The sequence below is a fragment of the Battus philenor genome, unplaced genomic scaffold, assembly GCF_028537555.1.
Source record: "Battus philenor isolate CCGP_79_NKW_IND1 unplaced genomic scaffold, ilBatPhil1.0.hap1 SCAF_17, whole genome shotgun sequence".
NCBI lineage: Eukaryota > Metazoa > Arthropoda > Insecta > Lepidoptera > Papilionidae > Battus > Battus philenor.
The window spans coordinates 4918684-4938787 of NW_027181679.1; the positions used below are offsets into that span (position 1 = coordinate 4918684).

At 35.0% G+C, this 20104-nt stretch overlaps 1 protein-coding gene across 1 annotated transcript in view; it reads right to left on the reverse strand.

The window, feature by feature from the left end:
• LOC137919813 (zinc finger protein 541) overlaps positions 1-20104 on the reverse strand; it is a 225385-nt gene that overhangs the window by 19963 nt on the left and 185318 nt on the right. Inside the window, exons 5-8 of the mRNA XM_068763010.1 lie at positions 15145-15263; positions 11806-11939; positions 10293-10399; positions 8956-9105 (exon numbers count right to left, since the gene is read on the reverse strand). Of these exons, the coding sequence (XP_068619111.1) occupies positions 8956-9105; positions 10293-10399; positions 11806-11939; positions 15145-15263 (510 nt within the window). The remainder of the gene's footprint in view (positions 1-8955; positions 9106-10292; positions 10400-11805; positions 11940-15144; positions 15264-20104) is intronic.

The window sequence follows — 20104 nt, forward strand, 5'->3', positions numbered from 1 at the left end:
GATTATAGTGTATCACCCCCAGCGATATCTTTGTCAACGAAGGCTTTTTCAAATTAAAAATATTTTATTTAAAATTAATCATATTTGAATCATAGAAATACGAATAGATTATTCATTAAATTATTTTCATTGTATCATAATGAACTATTAATATAGATAGTAGCTGTCTGTATGTATTTATGTGAATAGAAATTCTGAAAATAATACGCAATCAAACGACGAAGAAAATATACACTTGTAACATATAATGCACAAGATGCTTATCTTGATTATTTAAGTTTTTATGATGAAGAATATATTATGTACAGTGTTTATGATTACGAACATACAAAATTATACAAAAATGCATTCTTGTTTGTAATCCCTTCGTGAATAATTTTATTAGGAGCCCCGAGACCCGATCTTTGTAAACCGCCCTCGAGCAAACCGCGTTAATTTTTTTGGCACCGACACATAGCGTTGCGTATGTGCGTAGAGAAAGCTCATCCATCACACTTAACCTACAAGAAGTTGATGCCGAAGATTTAGGGGGAGTCACGTAAGCATCAGGCATGCTCCCTCAATTATGCATCGGGCCGCTTATCTCCGAGACAGAACGCACCTGCGTCGTTGTCACCCTACATTATTAATGGCGCTGCGAGACGGCCAAGGACGCGTCTCGACGGTGTGTGCAATCACTTTGCTGGCTGTTACGTGGGAATACGCTCTATTTTCTGTCAACGACTCTTTTTTGATATTAACAGTTTTTCTTTATTTTTTCTTTACCGGACCATAATGGGTATTTTTTACATCGGCTGACTTCTGACGATATGAATGGATATCTTATAATTATATAAGCTGTTACATTCATCATCATTTCAGCCGTTGGTCATCCACTTCAGGATATGAGCTTCCCCTATAGAGTTCCAATGGGACCTGTTTGAAGCGACCTGCTTCAAATTTTTTCCGTCAAATTTTACAGGGCCTTCTATCCACTTTGTTCCAATATTACATAATTGGAAATCTATGGGAGAGGCCTATAGCTAGCAGTGTAAGTATCGTGGCTAAAATTATAAATGAAGATGATTACTTTAGATGAATAAGCTTATACTAAAATTCAAAGCGTTGTCGCTGCAGACAAATGTTGTACGTTCGTTGGTATTTATAGCTTTAGCAGGGTTAATCTAGAAGAGTATTAAAGGCAACTCCATAAGGAAGCTAGGATCACTTTACGAGAAACAATATCCTTCAAGACATAGCAGTGACGCATCCAAGACCGGACTTTTTTCTATTTTTTAAGAAAATTTAAACATGTATTGATAGACTAGATAGATAAAGACCAAATAACTAAAAAGAACAAATACCAAGACCAAGTCAACGAAATATCTAGGAGTAAATTAATAGTAATGGTAAAATAATTAACTAGATGTCGGATCGTAATCGCCTAGCTCTGAATCCCTGAAAAGTCCCTTTGGACTAGGCTATCATTTGAATAGTATTTATTATTACGATTTGATTCTGGCTAAAGAGGGTCGAACATTATGTATAACATAAAATATTCCCTCAACATCATGATAGCTGTAAAGTTAAGTTTTTAATTAAATAAAACATTATTAGGGACCCTTTAAACTATAACATCATCATCATTATTTCAGCCGGAGGATGTCCACTATTAGGTACAGTTCTCACCCTTTGATTAATACCACCTGTTAGAGGCGTAACATTTCCGACCACCTTAACAAGGTCATTTGTCCACTATGTGAGTCGACCTCCAACTATACGCTTAGCCGTATGTGGTATGGACTCCAGCATTTTAAAGCCCTAGCATACACCTGTATCTAGTGACAATACTATTTAATAGCGAATGCCTAGGAAATATTCTTTGTTTCTTTTGGTAAATAAGGATGTTACAGACAAAGAACTAGACTTCTATTCGGAACATTTTTTCAGATAATTTTTTTTATAAATTTTAATGTACTATAACATCTTTATTTGAAATAATACATAGGGCAACAATAAGAAGTGAGCGGGAACATTTTCCTTGTTTCGTATAGGGTTTTGTAGCGACATATAAAATATTAAGAGGCCATAGCTTCGAGTACAATATGCGCCTGTGATTTTATTTTTTCCGCATCGGAGATGAAATCGTGAGAAGTTTGACTTATTTCCCCGCTGCGACAGAAAAAAGTAGGAGACGTCGATGTAATATTCACCGCTTCACTGACAGTTTGATGGAATTGAGTTAAGAGTTCGGATGAGGGACTTTAACGTGGTAACGTAGGGTAAGAATTTTGAAGGTGTTCTTGCTTGACTACGTTGACTACGTTATAGCTTGATCTTTGCTACAATATCATACTTATATATATAAGGAACCAAAGGGAAAATTAGGAGCAACTCCAATACAAAGACAGTGATAGTTTTGTTCTATTTTATGAGATGTTAATTTGGTTTCTTTGTATTTTTTCGTAATTACAGAATTAAAGTTTAATAAATGGCGTGCGCATCATTCATACTACACTTGATGATTTAGTTAATGTATGCAAACGTTATGGAAAATTAATCATAAATAATGAACGTTTATATATACCTATGTAAATTTAATATACAATTAATTTAATACCTACTTCGGGCCTTAAAATAAATATATAGTATCGGTAAATAACATTGACTCGGCGAACTTACTCACAGCAGAAGTGTATGACGATATGCATGGAAAATATTATGATTATATTTATTTATCTAAATGTCTGATATATATCTATAATCCATATATGATTATTTACAGTGACACTTGTGTACACGCCTGCCTGCGACAGTATGGCGGGTCTGTCTTATGTGAAGTACACTTTGTAGGTGTCGCCTGGAGTTGGAGTGCCTGTGATGTTAAAATTACATACACATACATATAACTATATATATTTTTTTTCTTCTTCTTCGTACATATATACGAAGCTCTGTCCTACATCTTTATCATTTATTCAAGTCAGTCAATAGAAGCCCATTGCAAGGCATAGTATTTTACTAAAGATCGCCTTAGTGATCGGTCTTGCGTTTCCATCTACCGACTTTCCTTGTCCTTGATTATATCAAACGTTCCTCGGTCTGGAAAGAGCTCATATCAATCTTGGACGAGTGTTTTTTGTCGTGTGACTTTTACAATATCCTTCATACAGGTACAGTAAGATTCCTAAACTTTAATGTCAATTAAAAATCAATCAATTAACAGAAAGAAAAAAAAAGTACACGTTTTAATGTTTAATCATTATACTTAATTAGTACTTTTCGAAACTTAGAGAAAGCTATATTAAAAGCTTATTGCTATTATATATCTAGTGCTAGCGTTATATACACCTCTGCTTTTTATGTTTATTAATGTTCTTATTCACGTAGACATATTTAACGACAATGTACCGTAGACGCGGCGTCGATTGGCCCCTCACTAGTTGGGCCGACGGTATAGTTAAGGCCGCTGAAAGCCGCCGGATGCGGGCGGACTGGTCAATATGGCATTCCCCCAAGGAGGCCTATGCCTTGCACTAGACGTTTATTGGCTGTCACGACGATGACAATGGTAAATATACCACCATAACACTTCTTCACAAAAACTATTCTTTACACACCGCAAAAAAGACAAAAACAGACAAAACGAAAAAAAAAATTTTTGTCTTAAAAACGATTTCCAAAAAAAGGTTAAAGAAAATAGTAGTCGTAAAAAGATGTCACAGATGTACTGGAAACATTTACGAAATGACGTCACTCAATGAAAATGTTTGATGCCTCAGTGTACACATTGTGTGCGCTCCGTTCGTATATTTGGGAACCCCTCGCAGTACATTTGTGCTCCCTCTGTACGCCTCCGGTTAGATGGCGCAACATATATTCATCGGAGATTGGACACCCACTTAGTATAATAAAATGCCTTTATATTATTTCTGCTTTCGTTTTACATTCTCTTATGAAAACGTCGCTCAGTGCTTGTTGGAAATAACAATTTTAAATTTTTGTTTAATTTTATTGAGCTCTTTGATAGTTTTATTTATGTTATAAAATAGCATATTAATATTTTTTTTTGCTTGACTGTAAAATTGTTAATTATAAGCTATATACGGGATCATTAATTATAGGTGCAAAATCTTTTAAGGAAAGAATATGTAACTCATTCGTTAGTAAAAAGCTTTAAAGCTTTTGCTCCAATTTCCGATCACCCTATATAAAGTGACCAACGATCGTATGAACCAAAACTTCTGCCGGAGCAAACTTACGGAGACATATTATAAAGACTAATAATTTATTTTAACATGTAGTAATTTATAAAACTCTTTTCATGCTATTATATTATCATTGCTCTATTTATTATTTCTGAAATCACACTGCATTCTGGATAGAGTTAACTTTACAATAATTGACAACATATGAGCTATATATTATACTTTTTAAAGTTTTTACATCTTTAAATAATCACTGGTATAGATAAGTTTCCGCCTGTGTACTGATTTATCATGAAATCAGTGGTAGCCCAACGATTGAGGATTGAGACTTACGATCATAGGTTGCGGGTTCGACTTCGGAGACAGTCTTATATGATTCACACTTTGTGCAATAATTATACAGAATTGCTACTGCTCACAATCAAGTTTCCAGAGGATGGGTAGCAGCGTCATCTGTGTACCATAATACCACATTGCGCTCTCCAACTCGCCTGCCAAACGTGGTGATAATGATATATCTCCTCATAAATATCTTTGGGAGGCCTGTTCATTGCAATGGGCGTCTATGGGCTGAAACAACGACGACTGATTTCTCACGATATCCCTGAAACTATAAGGCTTAGACTTGAAATTTTACTTACTTAAGAAGGAATTTTAGGAAATTTTTATATTAGGCATGGAGTTTGGTCCTCACCCGGTTTAAAAATTATCCAAAATGTTATTTTTGGGATGTTAAAAATAACTCAAAATGTCTATGTCGTAACGCGCGGGAAAAATTTACTCTTAATTATTTAATTTCGATAACAGAGTTTTTCCTAATGTTTCCTCTTCAAAATATTATATATAACTTTTGTGGAGAATAGATTTACTTCAATTTACATTTTAATATATATGAAATACATGAAGCACGCTTTATAGTCGTCTAGGCAAATTTGTAATCAAACATTTTGAACGTTATTACCGGGTAATAAGGTATACATTCTATTCGAGGTACCGAGTGCTACTGTGGTAAGGGGACACGGCAAACAATTTGTGCATAGAGTACAAATTGCAGCCCCCTGCGGCGACACAAATGGATAATCCTACACGCCGAAGATAGAAACTCGCAGTGTTACATAATATATAAAATTTGTACGATCATTTCTTTGTTGTTGTAATAAACAAAGTAAACATAAAGATACATAACATACACAACGATAGTATCTCAATTTTTACAAATACTTTGTGTTTCGCCCGCTACGCTTGGGTAGCACTGCCTTTTGTGAGTGTAACTTCATAAAATCCGTTCTTGGTAATATTAACAAACCAAAAATATATTCTGGCCAAAATTTCTATAAGAGCTATATTAAAAGATCTATAAGAGCTTCTATTTAGAAAATATGCATTTTTAATGAGTGCCACTGCAATGTCCTCAGTGATTAGAATTTCATAAAATTATATATATATATCGCTTTAGCGGACTCACTGGGTGTTCGGGAGAAAACGTTATCGATAGCGTCCTTATGGAAAGCCGTAGTAAAGAACACAAGTTCTTTGATTTAAATTCATTTCATATGTATATTTGCTATATATTATGCAAAAATTTAAAGTATACTATGATAATATTGAAAGTTTTTTTAATATATTATGGTGTTCATTTGCAAATACCTATTTTATGGACGGTATACTATATTGATTTAGCTTGTGAATGGATCATTATGTACAGGAAAAAAAACGTTTTCTTTCAATATTATTGAATTGTTTTTAATCTCATATTTTATTTCGCATGTTTTTTTAGAACATTCCTGAATTTTCATTGTTTTGTTTCGACCTTTCTGAGTAGTGGTAATCTCGTCGGGCATCGCTTAGTAGCCTGACGTCAAATCGTAAGCAAAATAGATAATTTAACAGGCTTGGTTTCCAGAATAGCATTTTTTATTGTATGTACAATTAACAAGTACATTTAACGAAATAAATCTTTAGTCATTGACAATTATAAACGAAAAGAAAGATAGAGGGGCAAAAGTAGAAAAAGAATAAATTAATTGTCAACTGATTTCATTCAATACAAAGCAGGTTAGGGTTAATTTTTAAAAAAGCTTTTTCAATTAAATCTCGTAATCGCAGATGTCTTAATGAAAACAGTTTTTTTTTCTTTTAGGGAAATAAGATCGACCGTGTTTCTTTTAAATTAATTATCTCTCTAATGAGATAAAATCTCGAAGGATGCCTTTTATTTTTATCTACTAATTACGAATACAGTCTTTTAATTAGAGAAGCAAGATATTAAAGTTTATTTGGTATTCATAACCTTATTACTTTAATTGCCCTATGTCAGCATTTCATTAATGCATAATGAGGCGAATGAAATGAATTTGAGCTTTAAATCAAATATGATATAATCGAAGTCGTACCGTCTAACCCACGCGAGTAAAATTTAGTTGTAATTATGTACCCAAATACGGCGATCCTTATACCATAATGAAGTAGCACAAAGCGGATTTATTGCGTTCAAAGGCATTCCGCTGTCAATATGTTGTGAACAAAACTGCGCCCGGCCCGTTTGTAATTATGAGTCAGTGTTTGTCGGGCTTTATTGCTTCCTGCAGGTGACGTCAAATCACGGGACCCGATCAAAGTGAGTGCTTTTAATAAAGCGAGCCACCGTCGTTACCCAACTGCCTGCGTAACGTTGAGCCCTTGACGTCTATAGCGCGTCGACAATCCCAAAGTTCAATCTTTACTCTGACTGACGCGGGAGGGGTCTCATTAAAATGGTAGCACCGTCAATAGTCTGGCTGTGATATTATTATTAATATTGCATTTCCGATTCATTCATGCGGCTGCAAATACCACCTTTGTGACGAGAGATTTAATTGCAATGCTGCTGAATTTGCTCTTTACAAATGCTGAACGAATATATCTATTTTGAGCGTGTATGTAGTAAATAATATTTGTCCGAATTAATAACGTTCGCACGTAACGAATGTATTTCGAAATTTCACCCCTCGTTTTTAAATACGCGTCTGAAAGGTCCGTGTGAATAATTCTAGTTCGATCGCGCAAATTTAATAGACTCCCTAAAATTTTCGTGTAGCTATGTGAGAGTGCGCGAACAGGTGGAGATGCTGTGAGGGGCTCCCACAAAACGCGATCGAGTTTCGCGAGTTCACCCTTTACTATAACTCCCAGTAACAAACGACATGCGGTCTTTTCCCCGTCTATTATGTGGGTTACTGTTACGCGGGGTGGTATTGGGCCGCGATCGTGGTACGGAGGTATCTCGGCGGCTGGGTTTGAATTATTAAAGTGTTACAAAGGTTGAATAGGTGATTTAATTCAGTGGACGTTTCGCACTGGAATCCGCGATGTTGCGACATTAGCATAAGAATCCGCGGCGCCCTCGTTCCCACGGCCCCGACTTAGTCGTCTAGTGTGGATGTGAGTGCTACTGAGAAATATTATAGCATACTGTATTATATCAATAAAAGAATTCAGGGAAAATCATTTCAATTAACTTATTCACGTTTTAGTCACTCAATATAATAAACAGAAAATATTTGTTAATTACAGAGCTTTTATTAAATACAATCAAAAATATATTCGTAATTAATACCAAGAATAATTTAATTAGAATTGGGTACAAGGCAGTTTTCGGAACGTTACGAAATACGCAAACAGGAGGGTTTTTTGATGTAAATTCCTTTGATGCTTATTTATCTATTTTGTGCGTGATTTGTGAGCTCTTGATTTTTGTTAGTCCCTTTACCACAAGTTTATGGGCGACTGGTGAATAAATTTTCAGTTTTACGGCTTAGTCAATTGGAAATTTTCATATCGTTGAATTTTTAATGCCCGGTAGAAAAATTGATTAATACTAGGAACTAGGAAATACGAATAAATATTTAACATTTTCGGTATTAGCATTAAAAAGAACCATTTCAGTTGTCTATTTTAAACGTATATTGACGAAAGAATTAAAATAGATTTTAGCCATGACACTAAATATCAACCATTCAAATTTGTGACAGAACATCATTAATTTAAAAAATATATTTAAATTTGGAAGTTGTCACGTATATGTTATTTCTAATTCCCTTAGCAGAGTAAGCGCTTACACATAGACTATATTCAGCTCTAAGCACTTTTTGAAATAATAGCCGTTTTAAGCGTAAATTTGAAAGCTTTCTGTGATCGTATAAAACGCTTTAAAACAATGATAATTTTTTTTTATTTTATTGAATAGATTAATCGTCGTTATTATTTTGCAAATATGAAACTGTTACTGTGTTTTGTTTACAATTTCAGTGTTACTTATACGTCTATGTATATATATATATATATATATATATATATATATATATATATATATATATATATATATATATATATATATATATATATATATTTATATACATAGTTATATATATACCTACCTACCATATTACAAAAAAGGTTAGTTTTCTTCGTCATCTCCAATTACATAATAATTCAGAGACATTATGTAGGAGTGTATTGGAATACTGTACATGGTTCAGAACAGCCAGCCATGGTTCAGCCTCAGAACGTTACTAATTTTATGAAGTCTAGAGAAAGGTTCATAAACAGTTTCACCTTCTCAGTTACAACGACACTTTTACTGTCGTCATGACATTAAAAATATTTCAAGTTGTCTAATATTTCTTTTAGTGTGTTTCATTCGTACAAAGTTAAGTTTAATTGGAAGATTAATTAAGTACAACGTTTGCTGCTTGACTTACATGAATATGTTAAACAAAGGTTGACTTACGTTGTTGCAAGTTTTGGGTTTGCTGGTGTTGGTCTTTTTGATAAAACGCGAAGGCGGCGTGGCGGGTGCGGGCGGCGTGCATGGCGGGCTAGTATCGCTTCCGCCTCCGCTCACACTCGCACCGCTCGATTTCTCCGAGCCGTTGCTTAACTGTGCGGACAAAATGGCGCGAGCCACTTGAATGTTTTATGTTCCAGAGTTTTGCTTTTAATTACCCAAGTTTATCCACTAGATAAATGTTAACGAAAATCTTTCTCGGAGAGACTTTTTTCTGAGTTTGTCCTCTTTACATTTAGAACGAGGATAGGTTTAGCTACGTCCAGTTTTAGAGGTTTTTTTTTAATTAATTTTTCTTTAAAAATATGTGCGTCTCAATTATAAGTTTGTGTAGATCTGTTTCAAGGTTGTTATAGGCAATAAAAAAAATGCAAAAATAAACAAAAGACAAATTCTGTAACATTAAAAATAAGAATACTTCATTAAAACTCTCGAGATACATAGCCGCCCGCTGTTCGAACATTGTTTGCGAAATGAATCGGGGGTGAAACACGACCACCATTATTCTCAATTTTTTTCCATCGTAACCTTTAATAGCGTCACAGAGAAGTGCGGCGCGGATTCGGGCTAATTGCTTAATTAATAAGGTCGCCGGGTTGTGCATTTTACACACGGTCAGTTGGAAGTATGCCAAGAGTGCTTGTAATAAAAATGCCAGATTAAAACCGAGTCCGGCCATGACTCGTGACTTCGCGAACGAATTTATTTTGAAATTACGTTTTCCGTTAAAGTTTTCTTTAATGGCTGACAAATTATTAGTTAAATTAGAACAAGGGTCTCCGAACTTTTATTTTACAGGCCACTTTCAAAATTTTGCTGATATCAGTAGTCCCCCTGCAGTTAAGTTTCTACCATATTCACAAAACTTGACAAAAGATGTAACAATAAGATTCTATTCACATTAATAGGTAAAGTCAAGCCAACATTTTTATTTTTCACTATCGAAAGTAGATTAATTTTTGTAGAGCAGCTTTGCGAATTGTGGACCCCCATTTTTTTCACAAATTGACTAAACCCCCGTCGAATCTTCCGTGAGTGACCTCTGGGGATCCACCTGAACCACTTTGGGCACTAATGATTTAGACAATTAAATTCTCAACTCCGGATAAGTAATCAATTTAAATGTTTCAATTAATACATGAACATGGAAAATTTACAAAATGTTATTTTTAATTTATTTTAATAAGTTACATTTCTAAAATTTAGATTTTAAAAAGTAAGAATTTCTAGAATTGTGACTGTATAAATTAAATTATAAAAGTTAATTCATAATAACTTACGTCTGAATGTAGAACGTTGTTACGTGTCGGGGATGCGGGAGACGCTACCTGAAGCGCGTTTGTTTCCCGATCTCCGTTTGCCGGATTCACGTTACTGCTGCTGTTGCCTAGAAAAAATATTTACTTTTAATACAAGATAAACGAAATAAGCCCAACATTCACACGATAAATGATTATTATTACAGGTCATCGGAAGGCGGTTGATGCAGGGCGCTTCCTAGCGGTCTTATAGATCTATGGGAGAGGCCTATGTCCACTGTTGGATGCATACAGATAAAATGATGATTCAGTAACCATTATTGTTTTAAATTAAACAATATTAGTCGACTAGTGTAGCAAAACATCGATGTAATACATAATTACTACGTATTCTAGCTTTTAATCCCTTAATAAATACGGTGGTTGCTCACGTAGATCGGATTTAGTGCAGTTACAACAGCTAAGCCAGATGCGATATGAATATCTGTCGGTCTAGTATTGAATATCGTTGAATGTATGCAAGAGCATTCGCCACCATGGCCTATATATCTGGAGCAGAGCGAGTTAAAGTGGGAAGCGTTCGTGCCGTAATTACGGTAGGTAGTTAACGATGTCAACTACGACGTGTCACTATACCAAAGTTCGTGAGCACTGGAAGTGCAGTCTAATTTATACGGGCACTATAAACTTGTGCGAGCTGTATTTTTTTTACATTATACGATTCATACTAGCGAGGTGAGGTTTTAAAGCACCTGATATGCATGATGACGTTGCATTCTGTTTATGGTTTGTTAGGGACAGGCTTTATGGTAAGGATTTAATTCAGTATGGTATTACTGAAACAAGTATTTTCATTGGATGTTGTAGAAAATTTACTTTGTACTTAAACGGTGAATCCGGGGATGGGGGCATCATGACATGGTCTTGCTTTGGAGCGGCAGCGCTAGGTTGTCAAGGGAGCTCTAGTTCCCAATGAGATGTGCCTTGGTCAGTACTGAGGTGCACCGGAACGTTTCGTGATATGTCCATAAGCATTTCTAATAGCATGATAACCGAGGGGATTTTAGTGGGACTTCAACATAACTTTATTCATCCCCCAGAGAGGAAAATATTCGATTTTTTTAGACTATTTCCTTCTTAAAAGAAGAGATGAACGCGGCGAGACGCAGAGGAGTATCGTCTGCTCTCTTTCGTCAGACTGTTGTTAGCGCCCGAGGCGTCGGCGCTCATGCTAAGGTGCGGAACATCGTTCTCGGTAGTACTATAGTCGGTAATGAGACCTTACAAATTAGTTTTTATACCCAGGGATATTAATAAACTGTCTCCATAATTTCTTAGAGTATTATTAATTTAGGCATATAAGCGTAAGAAATTTGTAACTACTTTTTTACAGGTTTATGATAAAAAAAATTCTGAAGCCGCGAAGACATCGCGGAGAATCGAAAAAGATGGAGGAACATCTAAAAGAAAAGATAAATGCATGATTCACGACATTGGTGAAACAACCCGAAAAGGATGATGGTAAAGCACTCACTTGAGTCGGGCGGAGGCTGATGATGATTTTCGGTGTGTCGCCGGAGCGATCGTGCATCGCAGTAAGATTTTCCACAGCCATCCGCTTTGCACTCGTAAGGTTTCTTATTCCGATGCGTCAGCATATGTCCGTTGCTACAACAAAATATTTACACAATTATTTTTTCTAGACACAACTTTACAATCAACAGCTAGATATATTGTTACATCTAGTAAAACTTTATTAACTGCTTTATAAAGTGAAGTAAAATGTAGACAGCTTATACCCCAGTGTCAGGAGGCGGAAATTTGTACTGCTCCTTAGTCATGTTATGTAACAGAAGAACTGCGCTATGATACAAAGTTTGCAGAGCATTGCAATGAACGTGTCAAGTAAGGGTCTTCATTCAAGGACGTCATGGCAGGGGTACGATTTAAAATCTCTACCTAGAAAGTATAGTGTCATAATATATAATATGTCATAATATGTCTCCCCTGTATATTTCCAATAAGACCGGTCAGCCGATTTTAACGTTTCATTTGTCCATCTTGTGGATCGAAGACCTTCGTTGGTGATCTTCGCTACAGAACTTAGTAGCCGTTAATTCTGCGCCTTATGTAGTCTGCCTGCTGTCATTTCAACTTGCCGACGGCTACTTTCGTTCCTCTACTGATCTCCTTATCCCTGATGTGAGCGCGTAGAGCGCTATATGAATTAACAACTGTCGCTTGTACTTGCTAATTCACAGGTCTGTTTTGGAATATTTATAGCGTAGTAGTATTTCATAAAACATCTTAATGTATATAATTATATAAGCGACAAAGTGTCGAATGTTTTCATCGTAATTATGGAATATGAAACAACAGCGCAAGCAGGTCATTGGATCAAGAGAAATGTAGCGTTCAGTTAACGCAGGAGTATTATGGACACAATGGTTACATTAATATTCATGTGGGGGCCGCCGCAACGATTAAAGGGCAACCCGGCGTTCGGAACACGTGTTGTTGGCGGGAACCGCGGGCTAGCGGAGCACCTTTGATGTTGGAGTTGGGCGCTGTGCCATGATACTGGTTCATATATTTACAACTAATTAACCTGCAGGGCTCATACAATCACTTTATTCTTACACACATTTCATACACACACAACGACATAAATAACCTTTATTAATTTATAACATAATATTAACTTTAAGGTCAAAAAATTCTCCCGAAGGTCTGTCAAAAAATCTTCTTACAGAGATATACAAACTGATTGGAAATAGCGGTAAAAGATTTAAAGGGTACAGATCATTTGCTCGTAACTCAAGGCCTAAAATGAAAAGCGTTAAAATATTCTGATAGAGACTACAATCCTTCATATGTTTTATATAAGAGTAATACGAAAAAAAATATTCCGATGGGATTACACGGAATTTAGATATTTAAAATGAATTTTATTATTGGATTGGCAGATGGTCGCTAGCGCCTCAAGGTTTTAAAGTGGAGACAACGTGTCGGCAAACATAGCTTAGAACAGCACCCAGAGTGTACAGGTGACTTTGTAATATTCGTAAAAATAAGCTGGTCGCTTAGTGGTCCAATAGAATACTTATAGGGGAGGTAAACCGATCCTAAAGGATATTTATGGGGGAGACTTATGTCCAGCTGTGGACGTTCTAAGGTTGAAATGACGGAGATCACGATGATTATTGAACATTCATATGGTTTGGATTATTATTTTGGGACTCACCACTAGGAGTCGTTTAGTTATTTTCGCTGTTCAGATGAAGCTATAAAAGCCTGATGGCTTTATGATAGGTTAACAGCACTTACTTCATCCGAAACAATAAAATAGTTATTTTCTAGTATCTTAACACGAATTATTATCGTTATGTTGGAAAAAAAGGAGGATTTGTTTCTCACCGTTAAATTCGTTTCAATAAAAAGTATGTACATTAATTATTATTATAGTTAAACGACAAAAACAAAAACTGCTTATATATTTTCATTGTAACACTATCCAACATTTGTCATTGTGTACAAAAACGTTTGTTGGACGCTTCGAAACTTAACAGGAACAAAAAGCTTGGAGTCAAACACTTCAGGAACTTTCTCTGTACACAGCTGCTAGCGAACTGTAGTAATGTTTTTGTATGAAGTGGACTGCAACGAATACAATGATTATAGAAGGTTCACTTAATATAGCGACAATAGTCTCGCGTCTTCGCTTAAACGAGAAAAAATATAGAATCCTTATTTATTGTTATTGTATGAAAGTTACCTGTACTGCCATAGAAATGGAAGAAGAGATTAAGTCTGACGTGTATTGTTGTGCGATCTACATGTAAACAAGATATCGTACGATCAAAAATCTGAACAATATTTAGATGCGCTAAATCGCTGTCAGCATTAAAAAAATTGTAAAAGAGCACTTCCTTGGCCTCTAAAATAAGATATTGTGTAGCATCTGTTACATATGCATAATACATATATATATATATATATATATATATACATGTGTATATATGTAAAAGTAAGTATTGTTGTATGTATGTATGTATTAGTATGTACGTACACCCTAAACTGCCCTCTCCTTCATGTCTCTCATCTCTATCCATAGATTGTGTGGTAGTGGTCACTTCGACCGACAAGACCACCTCTTGTACTATATGAATTATTTCTTTTTTTTCTTCTATTTATTTTTTAAAGTGTACAAAAATTGTGAAAAAATCAATAAATAAGTGATATTTATGGAGACCCGAGAATGGGAAAATTACAAGACGAATACTATTACGAATGTTGAGAAAAATAACAAACGGATAAAAAAGTAATAATTTTATTTAATCCTGTTGCACACAAATGATTATCAGTATTATATTTCATTCGGAAATTCGATTTTTTTTTGTTTTTTCGTCATGCAGCTTGAGGAGACAGGGCGCAGGAGGCGTTTACCCTAAATATCGTTTTCAGAAGCGAAGCTTGCTTTTTCAGGATCCTCGACGCGGAAATATACATACGACTTATTAAATACATTATGCCACTGCCAAGCTCTTAATTTGCTTGGGCGGACGCTTCATGTGACCTTATGCAAGGATCCTCCGTAGGGATCATCGGCTTAAGCTGTCACACAAAACACGCTTAACATTTCCACTAAAGAACGGGTTATACGCTTTTAATTCGGGAATGAACCTTGAAGTCTATGACTATAAATTACAGTCCCTTGGTTCATCATCCTACTACTAATCAAATGTTTACGTAATTTTTAGTAAATAAATTTACCAATGGTTGCCCAAGGTAGCGGACTTAGACTTGTGGTCGTAAGCTGCAGTTTAAATCCCGGAATTGATACGGAAAGCTTCTTAATACTTTAAATACTTACAGATGGTCCTGCCTCTTGAAAGCTTTCGCGCATGTAATGCACACGTACTTCCGCTCATCGCTGTGTGTCAATTTGTGCTTGGCGAGTGCCGACGCGTTACCAAAAATCTTGTTGCACACCTGTTAAAAGAAAACATAAGTCAGAAGAGCATCATTGCAATTAGTTTAAGCACTTTTGCCATGTTTAACTTCTTTAATGGTAGTGGTAATAGCTTATTTTTACAATAAATTATCTATAATCTACTTGCGTTAAGACATTAGTGACTCATCATAGTCACTGCGCCACGCTTCTTAACACGTTAGAAAGCCATGTTTATACTGACCAGTTGCAGTAAGCCCTTACGTACGTACTATTTTTTTAACATGTATTATAATTCACTATTATGTACAAAAATTTGGGCAATGACCGTTGCAGAGCGAAATTGTAACAGTAAACCTTTATTTTTTGAGGCCAGCAGATAATAGACTATACACGCCGCGAAAGCCAGTTTAAGAGAATCGTAGCTAATGAGCTGTATCATCTTATACCTTAGGATAACAAAAGCAAATTTAGTATTGAACAGAATATATTAGAGTATTCTAAGTTAGCGCTGCACAATTAAAAGTCAGACGTAAAAGTTTGTTAACACTATGACGTCTTAATTTTTGTATGAAGTAATTGATTAAAACTTCATTTTGTACTGGACTCGCCAAACAGATTCAAAAATTTGGCGCACAAACTATATTCTTGATCTGAAATATTGAGGTAAGGATGCGTTTATATGATAGCAAAAGTCAGTGCACATCGGTCATCTGTTACTTGCGTGTTGTTTCTATTTACCTTACTCACACCAACACCAAGCATGTTTTTGGACCCATTTCTATATAACCTGAGATTTGATGTGTTCTTGTATTGACCCCTTTTTAATCTGTGAGTATGTGTTGGACAAGTATGGCAAATAAAGATTGCATCATCATCTATGAAAATGATCTTTTTAAAAAAAATCATCCAAAAAAAGTACATCCTTAAATTTTTTAACAATTGTCGATGCCCTATATTCTTATCAAACTTGCTTACTAAGTACTTCTGTAAGAGCGTTATGTTAACCATGTCCGGTGAATGGAGTAAATAACCAGTAAGTATGCCCGTAAGTAGAAAAGTTAAAAAAGTTAAATAAAGTACTAATTAAAGTACTAAGTTTCATATAGTTTGTTAAATTTCCTTGGCATGTTGATGAAGCGCTAATCTATATTTAAATAATACAGCAGGTTTTTATCATCCTAATTATGCACCATAAACAGTTCAAAGAAATATAACAGGTGTTCATTCAAATTAGTATACGATAAAGTTATTCTAACAATTGTATTAGAAATGAAAACGGAAACATCTTGTAACAATTAAGCGTTTCACTATTGTAGATACTGTGGATATACGTGGATATATTTTCATCGCGGTGGATCATGATTTTTGGTAGAATGATACGTGATTGTTCGTAGTTTTTGACTGTGGGTACGTCCTTTTTACCATGTGCCTACGTAAAGTTCTGGAATTTCGGAAGGTTAGCCAAATCTTTAACAACTGATGGTTAATATAAAAAATTAACTGCGGACAGATCGTAGTCCAAATAGTTTGGTCGAAGCAAATCAGCTGATCACTTAAAACCAACCTTCATGCTTCGCTCCACGATGTAAAAAAAGGAAATACGTGGCCTAATATAATAAAGGATAAAGTCCTTTAGCATTGACGACAACGATACAAGAGGATGTCTTCATATACTTTGTCTATTGCAGTGTAAAATCGGTTCAAAGTTTCTCGGCCATGATTATTTCCTTTCGTTCGCAAGAGTAACAAGCTACTCGAGGATGCCTTCATGTTTTTAAGGGATGAGGCCCAAATATTTAAAAATTAGAAGGAGGCTCTTCATTCGCAGATCTGGAACTTGAAGGAAGTTATATTCCTTCTCCAATTATTAGAATATCATTTTCTTGACGTGGCACGAGAATATTATTTTCTCGAGGTAGCAAGAGTGGTAAAACTTAAGTATTCAAGGTACAAGGTTAGCTCCGTTAAAGCTATGGTAGTGTTGAAAAGTGATTTTGAATTTTCGCCAATAAACGACAAAAGAAGACTGAAGGCTGTCAGTAGAAGTCTGACATTTTCCACTTCTGACTTTTATCCGTAGCAAAGAGCTTGTATTAACTAAGCTTCGAATTATCAACACATACCTTTGTTTCGCGAAAGGGTTAGAAAATTTTTAAAAGTCCCAAGTTTTTGAGAATGTTGAGGCTGGAGGACGACCCCTACTTGTTGGATTGACGAAGTTACAAAAGCGTGCAACATCATAGTGCTACGGATCCTTAAAGCTTTAAGAAAATAGAAAAACCAAGAAAAAATGGTAGGGGATGCTTACACGTCTAGGTATGATTCTCAGTCAATAGAAAGCGACTAAGAAGAGATCGTTTCGTCGCTAATGGAGGGTTGGCAATCTAGTACAGTATCTCATTTTCAAAGCATCCTAATTAGTTTAATTTTTGCATTACCAGCATAGTTGTAATAAAAAAGTCTTTCTGGTAAGATGAAAAACCGTTAAATTGAGAATCTTATAATATTAAGTTGCGTGATGTAATAACGGAGAAACGGAAAACTAGTCCCCGGGTAGGCGCTGACCTTAATGCCGTGTTTGTTTCTCATCTAATTAGGGAAACCTCTCGTTTTCCTATAATGTTTTCATTTGAAATGACCGCGGGCAAACGAGATGTCATGTATTTAAGATCATAGTTACTTAATTTTATTTATAAGTATTGTTTTCTCGTATTATGTGGCAATTATATATGATATCGTAAGATAGCAAAGTTCACAAATCAACTCGATAAGATGCTTAATAAAGACGATATTGGATGCTATCAAAAATAAGATTTTACTTATCTTTCAGGCTTCTAGTACTTATGGAAACTAATCTGAATAGATGGAGTCTAGTTGACGTGTTTGAGAAATTTAAAGTCATTGAAATAAACTGCTCAATAATGTGAGGTTATAGCAAAAAAATTTTAAACTTAATTTACGAAGGCTGTTGCTTTCGAACGACTCAGATGTACAACAAACCGATGCAATAGGGTGGCAAAATATTTACCTCAGAGATTCGAGCCGTACAAAAATATGTTGACAACAAACATGTGAACCAGACTCCGGGTCTCCCCAACCGAACGGTATTGTTTGCGCGACGTTATTATGGCCAACATCTGAATACTTTACGACAACCTTAGGAGTTCTTCGAAGAAGTTTTCATGTCCATAACAATAAAATGAAGGCGGAGAAAACAAGAAATTGGGTCAGCGGATTCCCGACGTACTGTCCACATGGAATCGAATTATGTTTAACTCAGTTCGGAAACAGTTTTTAAAAGTTTAACGGAACATTACGATTGATTTAATTCTAGATCCTAGATAATTTTTATACAAAATTATAAGCAATTGTAATAAACCAATTGCGAAGGTATCAACATTTTCAGTTCACAAAAAATATCGTAATTGAATATTTATATTTATTTAATAAATGTTTATAGATCATGGTAGCGTAATTTTAAGTAAAGTTAACAATCGTTCGTTTCCGATTGGCGAATATTTGTGTAATGCGAGTTACTCGTATATGACTGTTGATATACGGCGAAGAAAAACATTGTATTGAAATCGGCGTGTTGGGTGATCACGCTCTTATACGAAACTTTCGCCAACTTACCTTATGGACTGAATAAACACATACGTTATTTTATGAGCAGTAACGTGTCGCAGCAAAAAATAATGAACATGTTTTCGTAGTATTTGTGAAGAAACAATATAGCATTAAAATGAAAATCTACGAAAAAAATATTCAGTCATACATATTAACTTATAAAAATGCATATATTTTCAATAACATACACAAATTTGTTTTCTTGATTGTTATGGTTGTGGCTGGCGGGAAATGAACCTATATATCTTGAAACGGAAGCGTGATAAGGCAAAAATTATGTAAATTGAATTCACAAAATAACGATGGAAATGAAAATAAATTTAAGGAAAACAATGGTAAGCATAAAATGGGCGAGACGAAACCAATTTTAACTACCGTTTAACTGAAATCATAGAAATTACATTTATTAATATATTCTGAATGGCATTCTAATATTATTCTGTTGAACTTTTGACGGATAGACATAAGACTGGAGTGACATTTTAGGAACATTTTTCATAAATAATGATATCATTTCGTTATTTTTTTTAAAAAAAAGACCTTTTTTAGTATATTCCAAATTATCAAGATACTCTGCCTTTGGTTGAAAGACAGGATTATTTGGCATTCCTACTAATTAAAACCTATCCGTGGTCGCCTTTGCGCCGTTTTAGGGACATCGGTAATTCCATTCTGAACTTTTTAGTTATTCCTTCAGTTTCTAGAGCTGTGCTATTCTGAGTTGCCCATACCGGGAACGCATTATTCACACCATTCTTGAAACCCTCGTGGTGCTATCACAACGGGCCGTGAAAACAGTAGAACGCCTAAAAGTCGTTGATGCGGTAAAATTGATCTGTCTGTCAAGTATCTTTCCATATTATTTTTAATCACAATTTCGAAGAGAAGTTCTTTGTATAATGAACAGGTTCTAGACTAAAAGACGAAGGCACCTTTTGGTCGAAACACTATAAGTTCTATACCTAAGTAAAACTAAAGTAATCGATAGTTTTGCTGTGTAGTCGAACAAAAACGTCCGTTTTTTTTTCACAATACATTAATGGTAGTTCAGGTTTCAATTGTATAAAATGCTCGGCTGAAGTAAAATACGCTACTTCCATTGAAATACGTTTCAAAGAACAACGACTCTCTATTGCTATTGTTTAATTGCAATTATTTATTCCTCTTTGTTCAGATTCAATTTGTAAATGGATGCTTCTCAATTTGTCAATTCTACCATCGCAGCTTTTGTTTTCTAATTTCAAAGTAAAAT